The sequence below is a fragment of the Megalobrama amblycephala genome, linkage group LG22 (genome assembly GCF_018812025.1).
Source record: "Megalobrama amblycephala isolate DHTTF-2021 linkage group LG22, ASM1881202v1, whole genome shotgun sequence".
Lineage (NCBI taxonomy): Eukaryota > Metazoa > Chordata > Actinopteri > Cypriniformes > Xenocyprididae > Megalobrama > Megalobrama amblycephala.
The window spans coordinates 4,290,915-4,312,141 of record NC_063065.1 but is presented as its reverse complement, the minus strand read 5'-3'; the positions used below and the strand labels follow the sequence as shown (position 1 = coordinate 4,312,141).

General features: G+C 34.1%; 1 protein-coding gene across 8 annotated transcripts in view; it reads right to left on the bottom strand.

Moving 5' to 3' along the window:
• The window catches only part of si:ch73-103b11.2 (trichohyalin), a 56,260-nt gene that overhangs the window by 31,477 nt on the left and 3,556 nt on the right, over positions 1-21,227 (bottom strand). For 6 of the 8 annotated variants that reach the window (XM_048173771.1, XM_048173769.1, XM_048173765.1 and 3 more), the window contains exons 2-7: positions 17,080-17,157; positions 15,563-15,628; positions 4,045-4,196; positions 3,294-3,378; positions 1,804-1,857; positions 1,076-1,259 (exon numbers count right to left, since the gene is read on the bottom strand). In XM_048173771.1, coding sequence (XP_048029728.1) covers positions 1,076-1,259; positions 1,804-1,857; positions 3,294-3,378; positions 4,045-4,196; positions 15,563-15,628; positions 17,080-17,157 — 619 coding nt within the window. The remainder of the gene's footprint in view (positions 1-1,075; positions 1,260-1,803; positions 1,858-3,293; positions 3,379-4,044; positions 4,197-15,562; positions 15,629-17,079; positions 17,158-21,227) is intronic. The other 2 variants (XM_048173770.1, XM_048173773.1) reach the window with 1 other exon arrangement.

The following is a 21,227-nucleotide window of genomic DNA, read 5'->3' as shown; positions in this document are numbered from 1 at the left end:
TCTTGAAAGTATGACCAATAAAAGAATTTTCACTGGAAAATATCATCTGAACAAGTAAGTAACATTTCTGCCACTTTTGTTCTGACCAACTGAGGAAAAAAGCATTAGGCCTACAATAAATCGCGCTGCCAATGATGATTAAATCTAACGATCGCTTAGCTTGGATCACATCAAACCGTGCAACTGTTCTGTCAAACCGTAGATTTCAATTTCTGTAGCCACTCCACAGTCCAAAGTCTTTTGCTTTTAGACTACGAGTGAATCTCCAGTTGTCACTGATGACTGTCATTTGGATATTTCTGGATTACAATCAGCCATCAAAATGATAAGTTTAATTATTTCAGCTGCTGTGAGAACAGGCTATAAACGTGCCGCTACCAGCTGCGTCCTCACGTGATAAAACTGACTAGCTTGGACTTCTTCTTTCTGTTTACGGACGTGACGTAATGACGCACAGACGAACTGCTACATGCTCAAATTTCCTGTGGAAATTTCGCTCTTATTATAAAACATTATTACAAGCTTACCGTTGTGAATCGAGACAAGATAATGAGATAGTTTTGAACACTGGCTGGTTATGTACTTGCTAAAAAATTGATTTTGGATAATTTTTAACCAAAAAAAAAGTTACGGACTGCAGCTTTAAATGTAATCGTTGGTACATTTTTACCAGTATTTACCATACTTTCGATACAAAAATTAAAATATGAAAAATATGGAATATTATTTTCAAATAAAAGCATTTTCTTTATAAAATACAAGACTTGGTCTTCAAAAAGACTTTTTCAAAAAGGTACATCTTGAAAAAGAGGGGGTCGTCTTATATGCTGTTGAATCATGTTTAATGACCACCTTAGCTTACTTGTGCGCAAGCAATCTGTCATCCGCTCCTTCCTCACATGCATACTTGTGTACGGAATGCTTCTGTGCTAAATTTAAAATTTAAAATGTATTTTTGTGGAAACAAGTAATTGTCAATATTTCGTCAGCTGATTTACTGACACCCAGGTTCACAACAGTATGTCATAACCTTGTTTTTGTTAGTTTCAACTGAATTATGTTTGTGTGTCTGTACCCAGCTGACTCAGGCTGCCGGTGCTGCAGCTTGTTGGCATAGTGGCTCGACTCCATGTTTCCTCTTGCCACAGGGTGGCCCGGGAGGGCGGCACTCGCTCTGCCTGAGCTATAGTGCTGGGGAGACACACCATACTGCTGCTGCTGCTGGTACTGGTGACCGTCACCTTCGCAGGGCCTGGTTCCTGAACACAGAGAGAGAAAGAGAGAAACGTACAGACAAGCATAATATTTAACTAACCCGTAGTCAAGAACAAAGAGCTCTTTGATGTCAAAAACACCTGTGTGAATGTGTGTGTGTGCAGACAGATACACACATGAATGTAACTGTCTAAACTTGCAGGCTGATAACAAATGAGCTATTGTGCCATGATTTCATACACATGCTGATTTACGCTTAGCACCACACCCCACACTAAATACACACTCGCAGATTAACGTCTGTGTCTTTCCTGTTTCCATCTGACCGCCCAGTAATACCTTTTTGATTAAATCATAAAATCACTCAGCGCATTTTTCTGCATGAAACCAAACACACACACACATGCCTGCGTGAGCCACCCAGCATCCCAGCGGAAGCACACACATGAGAATCATTTACTGGACAAATTATGACACTGTTCTCATTCCTGCCAATCATATGATCTCCAAAAACACCCTTAGTTCATGTATTGATCAAATTCCAGTGCTGTGCTCTGATTGGGCAGATTGTGCTGGTTCTGGACTTACAATAAACCCATTCATGTTCTGCTGGGAGCATCGACCTGTTAGAAGAGCAGCAGCCTGACAAAACACAGGTCAGGAGGTCAGAGCAAAGTAAATAAATCCTGACAATAAAGACACAATCCATTTAAAACTCTCCATTATTCTATTAATTACAGGACTGAGCAATAAAATAAATCATACCATAAAAAAGATAAAATAGAGTTCAAGAAAATGGCTGAGATTTGTTCTAAAAATATTTTAAAATAAAACATTTACAAAAATATAATAGAATATCAAAAAATGTTCAAGAAAAAAAAAATAAAACAAATAAAATAATACTACATAAAAATCATATAAAATATTATATTATATATAGAAATATAGTGGAGTTTAGGATTGTTTGTTCTAGAAAATGTAATACAAAATAATATATTTTTATCTAAAATATAAAATATATTTATATGTAAATATGCTTAAGTGTAAATTTGTTTAAGAAAGAAAAATATATAAATATAAATACAATATCAATATTTTAAAAACACTCCATTAATCTATTAATTACAGGACTGAGCAATAAAATAAATCAAACAATGACAAAAAAAAGATAAAATAGAGATTGAGAAAATGGCTGAGATTTGTTCTAGAAAAAAAATATTTAAAAATAAAATACATACAATTTTTACAAAAATATCATAGAATATAAAAAAAGTTTATATACAAATATGCTTGTTTTTTAAATATATATATAAAAAAAATACTATATAGAAAAATCATAAAATATGTTATATGCAAATATAGCTGAGTTTAGGATAGGTTGAGTGTTAATTTGTTTAAGAAAAAAATATAAATACAATATCAAAATATATAAAATACATTAAAAAAAAATCATAAAATATTTAAGAATGAAGAGATTTAAATTAGTTTTTTTGCCTAAATAAATAAATAAATAAATAAATAAATAAATATTAAAATCAACTTTGATATAACAAACTTTTTCCTCTAGTTTATGTACTGGCTTTCCAAGCAGACCTGGGTCACAAAATCCTGCTCGGTTGAACAAAATTCTAGCCATTAAATCATCTTAACTAAGGACTAGAAATAAGAAGGATTTTTATGAGCTATCTGTGCAAAAATGGCAAAGAATCTTCTCTTCAAATTCCAGTGTAGATTCCTGTTGCTGTCATTCACCACATGAGGTGACGTTGAAATGAGTTGAAATAGTTTGCGAGGTTTTGTGCGTAGGTGTGCGTAAGTTTTTAATTCTTTTCCAAGAATGAAGCCAAAGCTCATGCTTACGACAAAACAAACACACATCAGTTACGTCCAGACGGAGATGGAATGCTGGTTAATTCTTGTCTAGTGCTGGTTTATTGACCAAAGAATACTTTCTGGTTAAGCTAGTTAAAGGAATAGCTTATTTAAATTATAAACAGATATGTAAATGATCTATTTTTGGGTGAAATTTTCCTTTTCAAATCTCTTGAGTTGATGGATCTGTGTGTGTGTGTGTGTACCTGTGGAGTTGGTGTTTCCACTTTCCGTTTCTTCTTCTGGTTTTGTTTGTTGGTTCGTGGGAACACCATCAGCGCCTCCTGCCACCTGAACACACATATAGTGTTTGGGAATTATCTTAAAATAGCAATTAGTTAGTAATTGCTTATCTAATTATACAGATTGTAATGAATGCATTTGACTAAATTACTATCAGTGAATGATCACATTAGTCATTATTTCACTTATTAATGTCTAAAACCAAACCCATATCAATGAGGATGGACACAAATGCATGCCATTGCAACACCTCATTTTTAAAATAAATGTTTCACATTAGCTTTGACATCTCTTGCTGTTAAATATGGTTATATGGTGTTTTTCACCAGAAATAATTTATATTTGGTCTTATGAAGTCTTACGAAGTCTTATGAATTGATGCATTTTTATTCTTCAAAATAGCTAGTCCTTACAGCACTGTTGGCTCTACGACAAATTGCTAGTGATGTTCTCCATTTGTAAGTCGCTTTGGATAAAAGCGTCTGCTAAATGAGTAAATGTTAATGACTAAATGCATCAAAGTCACAATTAAACCTCAAATAGATCATGGAGTGAATGTGTATGCGGTAATGAAAATGAAAACAATTTGTTGTGGGATATTAAATTTACATGTTCAATCATCATTACAGTAATGTGTTAACGTCAGACAGTAGTCATTATGTCTTAAGATCAACTGTGAGATATGAATTAACACTCATTCTTCATCTGACTCACCCATGTATGATCTCTTTGCTCTCAGCACGTATGTAATGGTCTTTCTCCGGTGTGCAGATGCACAGTGAGTGTTTCTGACCCGTCCGGCTTTCACCGTCCACAACATCCACACACTGATTCAGGTTTATGGTGCCCTGTGGAAGAGTGCTGGCCTGAAACACACAACAATTACCAGTTTATATCCTGCAATTCTGACTTTATTCTTGCAATTACGTTTGCATCTCGTAATTCTAACTTTATTCTCGCAATTTAGAGTTTGTATCCAGTAATTCTGACTTTATTCTCACTATTCTGAGTTTATATCTCACAATTCTAACTTTATTCTCGCAATTCTAAGTTTGTATCCCTCAATTCTGAGTTTATTCTCGCTATTCTGAGTTTATATCTCGCATATCTGACTTTATTCTCGCAATTCTAAGTTTGTATCCCTCAATTCTGACTTTATTCTCACTATTCTGAGTTTATATCTCGCATATCTGACTTTATTCTCGCAATTCCGAGTTTGTATCCTGCAATTCTGACTTTATTCTCGCTATTCTGAGTTTATATCTTGCAATTCCGACTTTCTTCTTGCAATTTCGAGTTTATATCTTGCAATTCTAACTTTATTCTCGCAATTCCAAGTTTGTATCCTGCAATTCTGACTTTATTCTCACTATTCTGAGTTTATATCTCGTAATTCTAACTTTATTCTCGCAATTCCAAGTTTGTATCCCTCAATTCTGAGTTTATTCTCGCTATTCTGAGTTTATATCTCGCAATTCTAACTTTATTCTCGCAATTCCAAGTTTGTATCCCTCAATTCTGAGTTTATTCTCGCTATTCTGAGTTTATATCTCGCAATTCCGACTTTTTTCTTGCAATTCCGTGTTTATATCTCGTAATACTAACTTTATTCTTGCAATTTCGAGTTTGTATCCCTCAATTCTGACTTTATTCTCGCAATTCCGAGTTTGTATCCTGCAATTCTGACTTTATTCGATATTCTGAGTTTATATCTCGCAATTCTAACTTTATTCTCGCAATTCCAAGTTTGTATCCCTCAATTCTGACTTTATTCTCGCTATTCTGAGTTTATATCTCGCATATCTGACTTTATTCTCGCAATTCCAAGTTTGTATCCCTCAATTCTGACTTTATTCTCGCTATTCTGAGTTTATATCTCGCATATCTGACTTTATTCTCGCAATTCCGAGTTTGTATCCTGCAATTCTGACTTTGTTCTTGCTATTCTGAGTTTATATCTCGCAATTCTAACTTTATTCTCGCAATTCTAAGTTTGTATCCCTCAATTCTGAGTTTATTCTCGCTATTCTGAGTTTATATCTCGCATATCTGACTTTATTCTCGCAATTCCGAGTTTGTATCTTGCAATTCCGACTTTTTTCTTGCAATTCCGTGTTTATATCTCGTAATATTAACTTTATTCTTGCAATTTCGAGTTTATATCTTGCAATTCTAACTTTATTCTCACAATTCTAAGTTTGTATCCTGCAATTCTGACTTTATTCTTGCAATTCCGAGTTTATATCTCGCATATCTGACTTTATTCTTGCAATTCCGAGTTTGTATCCTGCAATTCTGACTTTATTCTCACTATTCTGAGTTTATATCTCGCATATCTGACTTTATTCTCGCAATTCCGAGTTTGTATCCTGCAATTCTGACTTTATTCTCACTATTCTGAGTTTATATCTTGCAATTCCGACTTTTTTCTTGCAATTCCGTGTTTATATCTCGTAATACTAACTTTATTCTTGCAATTCCGAGTTTGTAACCTGCAATTCTGACTTTATTCTCGCTATTCTGAGTTTATATCTTGCAATTCCGACTTTATTCTTGCAATTCCGACTTTATATCTCGCATATCTGACTTTATTCTCGCAATTCCGAGTTTGTATCCTGCAATTCTGACTTTATTCTCACTATTCCGAGTTTGTATCCTGCAATTCTGACTTTATTCTCACTATTCTGAGTTTGTAACCTGCAATTCAAACTTTATTCTCGCAATTCTGAGTTTGTAACCTGCAATTCTGACTTTATTCTTGCAATTTCGAGTTTATATCTCACAATTCTAATTTTTTTCTTGCAATTATGTTTGTACCTCGCAATTGTGACATTTTTCTCACAATTGTTTATATCTCGCAATTCTGACTTTATTTTTGCAATTCTGACTTTATTTTTGCAATTTTTAATTTATATATCTCACAATTCTTTTTCCTTGCAATTACATTTATATCTCGCAATTCCGTGTTTACATCTCACAATTCTAACATTATTCTCGCAATTCCGAGTTTATACTTTATAATAAGGTCCCATTAGTTAACAATAAAGCATTAACTAACACTGTGCAATAGATTTATGACAGTATTTATTCATCTTTGTTAACATTAGTTAATAAAAACTGTTCATTGTTAGTTCAAGTTGGCTCAGGTCCATTAAATAATATTAACAGATACAACTTTCGATTTTAATGCTACAATTAACATTAACTAAGATTAATAAAGGCTGTAGAAGTATTTTTCATTATTAGTTCATACTAACTAATGTTTACAAATGGAACCTTATTGTAAAGTGTTACAGGAATGATCTATATAAATAAATAAATGTTTTCTTTTAGGGTTATGTTTGTGCTGCTTAACTGCTTAATATAAAAAAAATAATAATAATAATAAAAAAAATAGAAGTCTATGGTACGTCCTCATTTATATAACCAAGTAAACATGTATGTGTGTGTGTGTAACCGTGTGGCACATGACCTCCCTCAAATACACATCACAAAAACACCACAAACCGGTTCATTCTCCCTGTATTTCTGTCATTCCCTCCAAACCTCCTCCAACATTCATCCAAGTTTCTCTCTCACCTTCTTTCACAACATTTCTCGATATTTTACTTCTTGTTCTTGACGAGTCACAAAATTCCTTCTTTGTTGTTCAGCCAGCATTCACTCACACACACACACACACACACACACAATAACTCTTTCAACGGGAAAGACTGACACACACAGAATCAGTGACCAAGCAACACACACATACTCATCAGAAATCTGGAAAGAGGAACAACACAAAACCCTGAAAAAAACAGGCCTTCACTAAACGTTTCTTTTTCAAAGTTGCATTTTCAGCTTCCTTTTAATCGCTTGTTTACGGAGTTTCTCTTTGGTGCGGCTGTTGAACAAGTTTGCTTGTTTTAAAACCACTGATCACATGATGCCAACACGACTGAGTGATGACAGCTGAAGTGCAGATAAAGCTGCTGAGGCATCATGGGAGAAATTCAAGTTCCATAAAAGAGACATCATCCATTTTTAAAGGCCGGCGGGGGGTTTTAGTCCATGTAATAAGCCCCGCAGGATTCATGCGATGCCAGAAAACGTAACCTCTTTAACCTCCCTGAACTTGTTGCTGAATTTGTTCCATATTTGATTAAGTTTATTACTGTGAAGCAGTTTTGACAATCTGTAATGTATAAAGTGCTATATAAATAAAGATGGTGTCCTAACCAAACGTAACAAGATATTTTATTAGCTGCTTGATTGCTATTTTCCAGAGTGAAATCAACTGCATCAACATATAAATGTATATTTAATGTAACATTAAAACTTCACAACATACATTAACCTGTCTATGTTCAACCACACTCCCAAAAAGAGGCGTTTATTACAGACTGATTTGTTTATAGTGAATCATATTTGCAGATCAAAGTTCCTCAAGCTCAAATATTGTGTTTGACTTTTGCCCTCTATTTACTGAGAGACTAGTTCCATCAAACTAACCACCATTGCACTCGTTTATCCACAACCTGTGCTCATTTTGGTCTTACATATTTAAATAAGTCCCATTTTAGAACTGAAACCACATTTGAAAGTATAAGGTTGACAAACTGCATGTCTAATTTTTGAACACCAGAATTAGATGAAAATTTATATCAAAATAAAACATTTAGGTCACCATTCCACAATTTAAAGTGTAAATAGTTTAAATTTATATGAGTTCATTACAACTTCATGTTTAACAATCATGTAGAAAAAAAAAAGTTAATTAGTACATATATGTATAAAGGAAAGTCATCAACTTTTAACTAGTCATCATTTCACCATTTTGTTTTTGCAGTTTAATTAAATGGTAATGTAGTTTGACAAATGAATTTTAAGTTTAAATATTCTAAGTAGTCCAGAAATTAGTTAAAAATTTGTGTTTAATGATCATACAAATTGTTTCAGGTGAATTATAACGTCAAACTGACACTGTTTTTCATGTTTGAAACTTCACGTCAACTACGCACATTTATTTAAACAGAAAATCTTTATCTGAACCAGGGATTCCCAAACTTTTTTATCAGCCAAACAACTTTGACCTAAAATATTTTCCATGTTCATGGTTCTCTGATGTTGGTTAATGGTCACAAGACATATATTCACATATATATACATATATGCATAAATTTAATCTCTTTTAGTTAGTGTTTTTTTAGGGGCCAAGCACCGAAGGTGCTTAGGCACCTATTGTTATTGTTGGCGTTCCGTACGCTTATTATTCTTCTTCTTCTTCTTCTTGAAGTCTATGGCAGCCCATAGAACCGCTTGCGGGAAAGTTGTGAAATTTGGCACACAGTTAGAGGACAGAATGACCTTTGTCCATAGCAAATTTGGAGTCTCTAACTCAATCCCTCTAGCGCCACCAGCTGTCCAAAGTTGCACTTATGTTTATGCTAATAACTTTTGAACCATAAGGGCTAGAAACAAAATTCTTTTTTCCTATGATTCCTTGGGTCAAGACGAATCGACTGCATCATATGACGTCATTTTCCGTCATGAAAATTTTTCCGCCATTTTGAATTTTCTGAAAAACCTACTTTTTCGAACTCCTCCTAGGCCGTTAGTTCGATTTTCATGAAAATTGAACCGTATCATCTTCAGACCATGGTGACAAAAAGTTATGGAATTCAAGTCGATTGCTCAAACCGTTTTCGAAAAACACACGAACGAATTGTACGTAGTGCTTGCGAAAATAGAAGTAAGGCTGTATCTCTGCAACACTTTATCATATTCAGACCAAACTTGGTACATGTCTTCACAAGCATGACCTGAGGCACCATGCAGTGTTTCGGCTCAGCACCACCTACTGGTGCGGAGATATGAAAAATGGCTATTTTTGCTTATAACTTCTGATGGGTTTGTCCAAAAATCATAAATTTGGTCTTGTTGGATTCGGGGTATCATGCCGAGTCAAATGATATCCAATTTTCCCATATCGGACATTTTGGCCGTCGGCTATTTTGAATTTCGTGCTAAAATGCTGTATTTTACGAACGCATTAGCGTATCGTTACGAAACTCGGTATGGGTCCCCAGCACAATACCCTGAAGGAGCCTGAGAAGTTTCAGCACTGCGCCACCTTGTGGTCAAAAGTTATAACAAAATTTACAGAAATGCTAATAACTTTTGACTATATTGACCGATTGTAATGGAACTTGTCTCAGTAGATTCCTTGGTTCATGCTGAGAACATAGATATCAAATTTGCCATAGTCAACTGAACTTCCTGTCCGCCATATTGTTTTTCTTTAAAAACCTACTTTTTCGAACTCCTCCTAGACCTTTGCTCCGATTTTCACCAAAATTGAACCGTGTCATCTTCAGACCATGCCGACAAAAAGTTATGGATTTCAAGTCGATAAGTCAAACTGTTTTCGTATACCGGAGCAAGGAATTTGAGATATGCTGCAAAAATTACTCTTGAAGCTGTATCTCTACAATGCTTTAACATATTCAGACCAAACTTGGTACGTGTCATCACAAGCATGACCTGAGGCAAGATACAGTGTTTCGGCGCAGCGCCACCTACTGGAGTGGAGATATGAAAAATGGTTATTTTTGCTTATAACTTCTGATGGGTTTGACCAAAATTCACAAATTTGGTATGGGTCATCAGGACAATGAGAAGTTTCGGACCAGCGCCACCTTGTGGTCAAAAGTTATAACAAAATTGACAAAAATGCTAATAACTTTTTTTTCTAATTGCTCACTGCTGCTGTTGGTCTGATGCTCCCAGCCATGTTGGCTGGCTTCTTGTGCTGTTTTTGTGCTTGGCCCCGTAATTGCTGCTTGCAGCTATATTTTTGATTGTTAAGATATTTTCATCTTAACAAGCTATTTAATGAAAAAAAAAATGTTAACTGTCAGTGTCACTTGGTGCATTTTTTAACCCTTAAATGCATACCTCGGGTCTTTAGTGACCCGGGACGCCATTTCACTACCCTCCTCCTCGTTCATTTTTTTAAGTTAGACATCAACCTTCTTGGTATTCCTCAATCAATTCATTATAAAGAATATAACAAGAAAAAAAATCATAAAATTATAAAAGAAAGCCTATTTTTGTATTCATTTTTTGTAAAAAATGTATAGGGTCGCAAACGACCCGAGGTGTGTATAAGTGTATGTATATTTTTTCTGCACAACAATAATTGAATCTTAGATGACGGAATAAGTGCAATTCACCTTTATTACACAAGGTGGCAATGTCTGATACACAATGCTGAAGTGACGACTCGTTCAGACAGAAAACGAAATAATAAGGAAAAACATGAAATGGCTCAGCGATTTACTGCAGAGCAAATACTGAACGCAATCAAATATGACTGTAACTGTTACTGGATGGATCTGGTGAAGCTGTTAGCGATCAAAATATTGATTTTGAAGATGTTGAAAATTATATAGTTTTGAGAATACGTTTGAGATTGCGAATGGGCTCATATTCGTGACCTCAAACATAAAACTAGCCGATTATTTGCTGAATTTACTGGGAAATGAGCTCTGACGAGGACAGTGATGATGGCAATAAACATCTGCTCAAACGGAGCCCTTTCAAGCTCCAAAAGGTAACAAAATATGCTTTATTTTATTCTTCTGTAATTGTTACTCTAATATCAGAGGAGTTTTATATTATCACGACAGGTAGAGATCCTTCCGTGTTAGATACTGATCCGGGTCGATAAAGACCCGAATATGTAATAATGATTGGCGAAACAGTCATGCATTTAAGGGTTAATTGCCTTTTTTCACATATTTTAGTAATGATCATAAATTAGGTATTATTCAAATGCTTAAACACTTACAACTTCATTTAAGTCCTTTTAGCAGGATAAAATTTTGTGATATCAACTTCAAATGTGGAACACAACTTGGTAAGACACATGGCTTTAATTTTCTAGTAATTTTAGGGCAAAAAATATTTTATTCATGAAGTATTCATGAATTACAATCATTTAAGTTCAGATCTATGATCTCTCAGAAAGGATGATGACAGTTAACAAGTTAAATTTATAAAAAAAATAATTATCTTTTCATCAACTTGTAACCCCCAGTTTGGGAATCCCTGATCTAAACGGTTGATAAACTACAAAAAGAAACACATACGCAAACGGGAGGATTGCACTACAGATAAATCACATTAAAACTCCTCTACTGCTGCTCTGCGTCCCGCTGTCTTTAGAGAGGTGCCTCTGGGAACGCTGCCCGACTGACTGAGCGTTTTACGCAACACAAAGAGACTGCTGAATCTGTGTTCAGCAAACCCAACGCTGCCAGAGTCTGATGCCCACAGCTTTAACCCTCGCCCGGCCCTCAGGTCAACATCAGGGGCCGATTCGCTAAGGTCGTGCACTACAACGTGTGTGTGTTCAATAACGGCCGTCTAATCCACACTCACATGCATTCATACAGAGATGCAACTGCTCTGAAAATAGCAGCCAGGCTTGTGTTGTAATCTTCCTCTCATCCTGTTCTTTCCTCCTACACATCTCTCTCTTTCAATAGTCCAACAGGGACGGACAGAAGAGGAAGGTGAACGAGAGGATGATGGAGAGGACTGTCAATCAATTTAAAAACAAAAAAACATTTAAAATTAATTATGTAACATTTCATGTTCACGTTAAAGTCCCTGTGAAATGGTTTGATGCTATTTTCTTTCTATGAAGATCAATATTTTGGGTCAGTTTTCCAGGAAAGAGTGTACATTTACATGCATACATGTTAAATTTTTATTTGATAAAATTTTACAATAAAATTAATCTTGTTAACCTATATTAGTTAACATGACCTAAGAATGAAAATACTTCTAAAGCATTCAGTATATGATTTAATAATCATTTACTGCACTCAAAAAAATGAACTTTCATTGTTGTTAGTTTCACTCAAACCATTCTTGTTCACATTACTTAAAAACTCCTGTAACTTTCATTTAAAACATTTAACATAACATTATTAAGTAAACTGCTCATAAATATTATGTAACAGTGACAAATTCAAATAATTTGTATTTACTAAAAGAAATTTTGTCAGCTTTACTTGAATTTATTTTGTTCATACAACAAAATTGTTATTTGTACAAATTACTCAATATAGTTGCAAGGAACCACTTGACATTGCTTTTTAAGTAAATTCAACAATTCATTTTTTTGAGCATGTAAAATGTCATTTATTTTGTCAACTTTTATATGAACACTAGCATCAAATCTAACACACACAGACTAAATGTTATAATGCAAAAAAAAATTATAATAAATTGGCAGTTTTCATACAATGACCGTCAGTTTTGGACCATACTGATTGGTCTGTATGGACAAAAAAACACTGATATTTTCAAAATATCTTCTTTTGTGTTCTGCAGAAGGAAAATTGTCATACTTAATGATGGCAATTTCCCCTTTAATAGTCCTGAAATAAGTGCCATTGTCTTCATGCAAAATATAATTCCCATTTTTCTGTTGATGCAGGGTGTTCTTGACATGTTTTATAAGATTCGCCGCTTATACTACATTCTATACTACATATATTGTAGGGTTTGAGTGGTCGTTATGGAAACACATGTTGAGGAGCAGCTATAAATACAGCATGAGGCTCAGAATGTGTTCTAGCTTTCGGCACACACTCACAGAGAGCGTCCAGTCAACACCAGACGTCCTGACCTCTCACGAGACGACACTTCAGCACCTGTTTCTGAAGGGACTGATACAATGAACACCCTGCTGATGACATCGACACACACACACACGTCAAAATCATCTGCATTAGAAAGGATTTTCAAGTGCGTTTGCAGCAGCGTTTCCTGCTACGCATATGAATTCTTAGTTCTGACTCTAATAGTGCTATTTTAGCATTAATTAAATACTATTATAGTGTTTATTTATGTTTGAATTAGCTTTTATAATTCAATAGCTTTTATTTTTTATTTTAATTTTAGCTAAAGTTTTTGTCATTTTGTTGTGTTTTAACTCGTTTTTGTTTTGTTTTTATTTAAATATTTATTTTAATTTTTATTTCAGTTTGAGTTTCTGTAATTTTAGTACTTAAACTTATTTCAGTTAGTTGCAAACACTGTAAACCCTAACGCTCAAAATAATTAATTGGTTTGAGTAGAACAAACTTAAATTAAACAAATTAGTTCAGTCAAATTAACTTTTATGAGTATTTAGCACTTTATTTTTCTTGCAAGTTCACAGAACTGATATACTTTAAGTAAACTGAACTGTTTCATTGTTTTGAGTTTTATGAACTTATTTCTTTTAATTTAGAAGAACTTAAATTTAACTGAAACTGGGCTGGGATTTCTATTTCACAGCATGCTTTGCCCATGACACTTGAAAGGGAGAGTAAATGCTAAAATTAAGTGTTATATAAATGTTTTTTGTGCAAGATTAATAGGGCTGCGATTAATCGTTTGCAAAATATACGTAATATACGTGTGTGTTCTGTATATAATAATTATGTATGTATGTGTGTGTGTGTGTATATATATATATATATATATATATATATATATATATATATATATATATATATATATATATATAAAATTACATGTACGAAATAAAATACATGTATAAATTTAAGAAATATATGCATGAATAAATATATATTTATATATTTTATATTACATATAAATATTTTATACATAAATAAACATTTTTCTTAAATATATACATATCTGTGTCTGTATTTATATATACAGAACACAAACATATATTACGTAAACAGACTTTTATTTTGCAAACGATTAATCGCGATTAATCGTTGTGCAGCCCTAAAGATTAATGTTAATTTTTTGAGTTTTAGCAACTTATTTAGACTTACCATAAAGGCAATATGTTCTAACTTTCACTTTAATTCAAATACTTCATTTGATCGAAGAGTTTTAGTTTCACTTTATAATAACAACAACACTGGACTATACATTGGCTTTATTTCATTGTCAAAAACAAACATACAGCACAACCACTGTAGTCCGATTCACAAACAAACGACTCTTATGAACTCTTACGAATCTTCACGAATCACTCAAAAAGACTCTTTAATGGTTGAACCTATGAGAACTGTTATTGAATAAATACCTCTGACTGCATGTTTGTGAGTAGTAAAAGTAACAGCTCACCTAAAAATGAAAATGCGTCATCATTTTTACACATCCTCTTTCAATTCATTTTTTCTGTGGAACACAAATGGAGTTATTTATAGTCAATGGAGTTATTTATAGTTAAGGCCAATGTTTTCCACGTGAATAGTTGTCAAGCAAGATTTTCAGTCTCGGCTTGCTCCTCACACAAATCAGTAATACGGCTTTAAAGGACTTGGGATATAGTGTACAAGTAACATGGACTGATGTTTTTATGGTGTTTTATGGCGTTTAACTGCCCCTGCTCACCATTCACATCTCCTTTCCCAAAACTAGACATGACCTGAACCTTAAAACTGTACAAACAACTGAATCACAGCCTCATTTCATTAGTGTCACTTGTAGAATACAGTCCATATCTACAAGAACATTATCCCTCCCTTGTTAAATACGACTCGTATTCGTCCTTCTTTCTCTCTCCGCTGCGAGCGGTTCTACAGAACGAGAGTAATGTGTACATTTGTCTCTGTTCCTAGATGTCTGAGTGTAGGAGGGAAGTGGGCACAGATGGATTGTGGGTAGTTTTACGGATGTAGCGCTGCTTCACCCACCCACACACATACACACATACAGATCATCGTCACCCGGGCCGGGTCGAACCTTGCCTTCCTGCCTTCAGTAATGACGGACTTTAGGTTCACGTTCACACACACAAAAACTCAGAAATGTTTATGCAAACAAACACGCACACAAAAGAACTCATGATCACGTGTGGGCTGAAGTGGTGCTTAATAACAATCACAAACACGCATGAATGCAAATGATCCAAAACAGCTTTTTATCCTTTATGCCGCTCTTTATACGTCCATCACTCACTTCCAGAGAAAAAGAGATGAAAGAGAAGCAAACACAAAGAGGCAGAGACAAAGAGGAGATGACACAACTGAATCCATATTAAACCAAGCAATGCATATACAAACACACACACAACATACAACAGGCAGGCAGTAACATAAACACCCTGAAGGTCTGTCCACACAGTGCCGCCCACAGACAGAACATGGCAACACGTATACAGTATGAGGAGCGAGAGCCATTGCACACACACTCACAACACACTCACCATGTCATCCAGAGCGTAACGCAGGAGTCCATGTTCATACAGAAGGAAAAAGCGTCTCTGCCATTTCTGTAAGAGAGGAAATTAAGATTGCATAAGCGAAAAGCGAGGACACCTTAATGTTTTAGAAAGCATTTCAAATGAGCTTTAAGTGTCTAAATACATCTTAGTGCCACTGTATATGGATTATAATGTTTATATAATCATGCGACTTGCATGATTTATTTAGTGTCTCATTTGGTGTCATTAAATTGCATTATTTATTCATCCTGCTCTTTAGCTATTTAGTTTTCAGCAATAGCCATTTGGTTACCACTACATCCTCCTACATATTTTTACTTATATATATTACATATGTTTTGGGTTATTTTTATCATATTTCCATCTCGTTTGTCAATCTGTGATTTCCTGTTTGCTGTCGAATTGTTTCCCATCCCACAAACTCCCTCTCCTGCCGTTTCTCACGAGTTCAGCTTGAGAGCCCGAGAGTGAGTCAGCGACTCCACGGCCCCCTCAAACACACACACACACACACACACACACACACACACAAATATAAAGTAGGCACACTCAAATACACACAGAAACGCAGCAATCTCTTGTGATAATAAAGAAAAAATACTTGTCCTTTGTTGAAATAAATATAATGCATGACATAATATATATTTTTAATATATTAAACTGTTCTAAAACTCATTTAAACCTTGTTTTCTGTTGCGATGGGCTTTTTATGCTTAGACAAACATGTAAAAATAACCGTTATATGTAAATTATATAATTATTAAAACAATTAGTTAATAAAATGATTATAAAATATTAATCCCATATTATTTTTTCCTTAAATCATAATCTAATCATAATAAAATAGATAAATAGATCTTAAATCATAATAAATTTAATCTGACCTAACCAAATCCAAATGACTTTTACTTCTGTTTTAGAATTTTATTTATTTTAATTTTATTTACAATCACATCCAATTAGGAAAAATCATTAAGTAGCAACCTCATACTAAAATGCTTCTTTTTGACCAATTAAAATAACCTAAAAGAGAGTGGAAAATTATATATTATTATATTTATATATTTAATTATATAAAATTTTTTTGAGATAGATAGATAGATAGACAGATAGATAGATAGATAGATAGATAGATAGATAGATAGATAGATAGATAGATAGATAGATAGATAGATAGATAGATAGATAGATAGATAGATAGATAGATAGATAGATAGATAGATAGAAAAAAAATGTTCCTTTTTTATTTTGGGATGAAATATGACCTGGACATTTCTTGCCAACATCCATGAGATTCACTCTGTTAGTGCAGGTGGGAACAGCAGAAATTGACGGAACAGCACATTCTAGAATGCTTCTAAAAATAGTTTTTGTTAGACATTTTTGCCAAAATGAACTTGCTAAGTAAAAAGTGCAGCGCTGCATTATAATCCATATTCCGTGGCGTGTTCTTGGTGAAGTTTTTACGGGGCTTTAAAGAGCCGTGCAATCATACGAACCCGTGATCTGTGCAGAGGATTGTCAAAGTTTGTTCCTTCAGGTGCCAGGAGCAGCCATCCACCGTAGATGGGTTTTGCCTGAAACATGCAACACACATGGTGTAAGAACAATAAGACCATGATTCCAGGCAAGTTCTTTTTAACACTGATGTGGAATTAACTATTTCAGATAAACCTGCGTCTACCGGCACAAACTGTGTTTGGTCGCTTTATGCAGTCTTTAACACTTTATTCTGATAAGTCTCAATGCATTAAACTGGGATTTAAAAAAGTATTTTAACATCCACCACACTTCACTTTTATGGAAACATGCCAAAGAAAAGTACCAAAACATCTCTGCATGTGACCCTCCTGTGACTGCACAACAAAGTGCCGACGGACGGATTTGTGATAATACAGAAACTCCAAAGAAAGCGTACACAACAGAAAAAATTAAACAATAGAGGAAAGAGGTTCCTCTTACAAAGCTCAACAGACTTATTGGAAATCTCAGATAATGTTTCATTTTGTTTCATCTAAAATGCCTTAGGAGAAGAGAAACAATAGTTAATATACTTTATATAGCTTTAAAAATATCAGTTTAGGTCATTTTCTCTTGGAGAAATGTTTGAGTTCACACTTTTGATCGCAGACATTAGTATTTTGTCAAATGTGAGCACAGTTATTTGAGATCTTTTCTGAAGCTCCAGAGGAGACGGCGTCTTTTGAGAAGCAGGAGACTTGCTGTATAGGAGAAACATACGGAGATATTAAAGAGATCTCAGTTGGGATTTTTCTCCGCTAAGGTACGGAAAAGAAAGTGAGCGAATGAATGCCAGTTTATCGTCTGGTTTAAGGAATGTCGGTTTGACAACGTGAACGATGGCCCGTGAAAAAGTCTGAGCAAAAGAAAAACTCTCCTCAGATCAAGTGCAGGATGAAAAAAACGAAGTGGAAATTCATTTCTCTAGTTCTTGCACAGCAGTAGACTGCTCAAAATACTAACCCTACATATTCAACTTATGCAATTTATTCCGCCGAAGCAATTATTATCATAATTTCATAGCGAATTGCATTTGATTAAACTAAAAGTTTAACATTTGCTGCGCTATTTTCCTCTAGGAAATGTAAATCTAGTTTCTCCTGATCTGCTAATGGGAGACTCTGTGCTCTGGGAAATCAGTGATGAGGAGCGGACAGGGACACGAGAGCGAGAGAGAGGGGCTAATGTAGGCCAGATTTTCCTCTTCAATGGTTAAAGTTTGTTCTGTTTATTTTTACAACCCCCCTTTTTCTCTCATAACAGCGGAACTGAGCGCCGACTGTCTCACAGAGAGAGAGAGAGAGAGTGTGTGTGTGTGTGTGTGTCAAGGGGGAGGGTGGATTCTAATAGCATGACAAAAAGCATGGACATAAATATGTGTGGAATGAACAACTCGGAAAAACCTGACCAACTGCAGCGAGCGAGCGAGAGAGAGAGAGAGAGAGAGAGAGAGAGAGAGAGAGAGAGAGAGAGAGAGAGAGAGAGAGAGAGAGAGAGAGAGAGAGAGCGAGAGCGAGAGAGATGGGTATATTGATGTCTGACAGATCAACGGCCCTGAATCATTTCGACACCCTCATGTGCCGTACACCTGAACAACAACAACCAGCCTCGATTTTTGCAATTTCAGATGACAATGTCAGCAATGTTTGTCATGCAAAAGATGTTATTGTTTGGTTGTTAGGCTATTCGCTGGCAACCAATTCAATCTGAATGAAACTGTCCATTTAAGTGAATTGATTCATAACTCTGATTGGATAATTATGACATCACTCGAACGTTCACTGAAGTATTGGCATGGCTTTTTTTCCCCCAAGGACTGAAATGTTATAGTAAAGAATATATTGTAAAATACTGCTGTTTATCATCATGTAAATGTAAAGCTTCTGACAAATCTTAGTTATGTCAAGATAAAATCAAAACTGGCTTCACACACATTATTACAACTGCGTTTTAGTGCCATGTGAAAAAATTAGTGCTGTCAAACGATTAATCACGACTAATTGCGATTAATCGCAACCGTGTGTACGGTGTATATTAATTATGTATATATACACATGCATGTATTTAACAAAAATATACTTGTATATAAAATATCTATATTTATATATAATATAAATTATATATAAATTTGTAAATATATATGCATGTAAATATTTCTTAAACATGCATGTGTGTGTATTTATATATACATAATAAATATACACAGTAAACACATATTATGTAAACAAAGACTTTTATTTTGGATGCGATTAATCGCTTGACAGCCAAAAAAATAAAAATAAGTTTATGCATATTATGCATATTTCTTTTCTTGAGAATAAAGTCATAGCAATATAAGAATTAAGTCAGAAATTACAAAATTAAAGCAATAATACTTTCAACTCAACTCAAAATTACAAAAATAGGTAACACTTTACTTGAAGGGGTGTGCATAAGACTGACATGACACCTTCATAATCATGACATGACACATGTCATGAATATGAAGGAGGTTTTATGAATGTTTATGACAACTGTCATTAAGTGTCATTCGCTCAATTATGTCATTTTTAATGCAAAGATGACATTGTTTGAGATGTCCGAGTTATGACAACTTGACATAAACCAATACATCATAACCTGTCAGTGTCTTTGTCATGACAACTTGACATCATTTAGCTTTATGGGTTAACATTACATTAAACTGTCATGTGGTTGGTTTTGACATTGGCTGTCATGAGGCCATTATAATAGTGTCATGAATATGTATCTTGAGCTCAAGTACAGTGGTACAAATTGAACTTGTCATTAAAATGTCATTAAGTGACAAAACTCTGACAAATAATTTTATAACAGCGTCATGACTATTTTTCATTTCATGTTTTTTTGTTTTTTTAAGTTTCCTCCAACAGAAGGTCAGATAACAGACAATTTCAAATTTCGTAAAAAAGATGACACGGTTATAAAATAATGGTAACACTTTATTTTAGGGTCTTTTAACTAGTTGCTTATTACTATTAGCATTCATATGGCTAAAATATTGGCTATTTATTAGTACTTATAAAGCACATATTAATGCCTTATTCTGCATGATCTTAATCCTACCCAATACCTAAACATAACAATTAACTATAATAAGCAGTAAATTAAGAGTTTATTGAGGGAAAAGTCATAGTTAATCGTTTATATATGTGTTCCCTATACTGAAATGTTACCAAAATAATGTAATGTAATGTTAACCCATAAAGCTAAGTAGTTTTTTTAAGTTTGATAATTAATCTGCTATGTCATGTTTATGACAGGTTATGATGTTTTGCTAATGTAAAGTTGTCATGACAAAGACACTGACAGGTTATGATGTATTGGTTTATGTCAAGTTGTCGTAACAAAGACATCTCAAACAATGTCATCTTTGCATTAAAAATGACATAATTGAGCGAATGACATTTAATGACAGTTGTCATAAACATGCATAAAACCTCCTTCATATTCATGACACGTGTCATGTCAAGATTATGAAGGTGTCATCAGTCTTATGCACACCCCTTCAAGTAAAGTGTTACCCAAAAATAAAGTCCTAGTATTATGAGAATAGTTTTAGCAATACGGTATTGAAGTTTTGTTTTGAGATATTTTGAGAATAAAGATTGCACAAGTCTAGAAATGTTCGTGAAATTCATGCTGTTTCTAGTAATTCTAATATTTTTTCTCAAAATATTTCACACAATATACTACTTTATACCAAAAATATTATGAATTTAATCTCATATATTTTCGTAATACTACGACATGACTCTCAAACTTTTACAACTTTAATCTTGCATTGCTACAACTTTATTTTCACAATCTTCTATTTTTAATGCGACACTAAAATGCTTTCGTACATTATTACCCCATATTATTCTAAAAAACAAACTATTTTCCTTTCCAGCTGATGTCACCAAGTCCTTTTACTTTTTCAAACACCTGTAATGCAGAGAATTTTCACCATCTAATCAGTTCTTGATGGATAGAATTAAGTCCAGTCCTTTTTTCTAATTAAATATCCTGATTTACTTGGCAATACATCACGTAAAATGGGTTCCGTGTGGACCTTTAGAGCAGGAACACATGAGAATCAAATACTAAAGAAGTCTGCTGGGACATT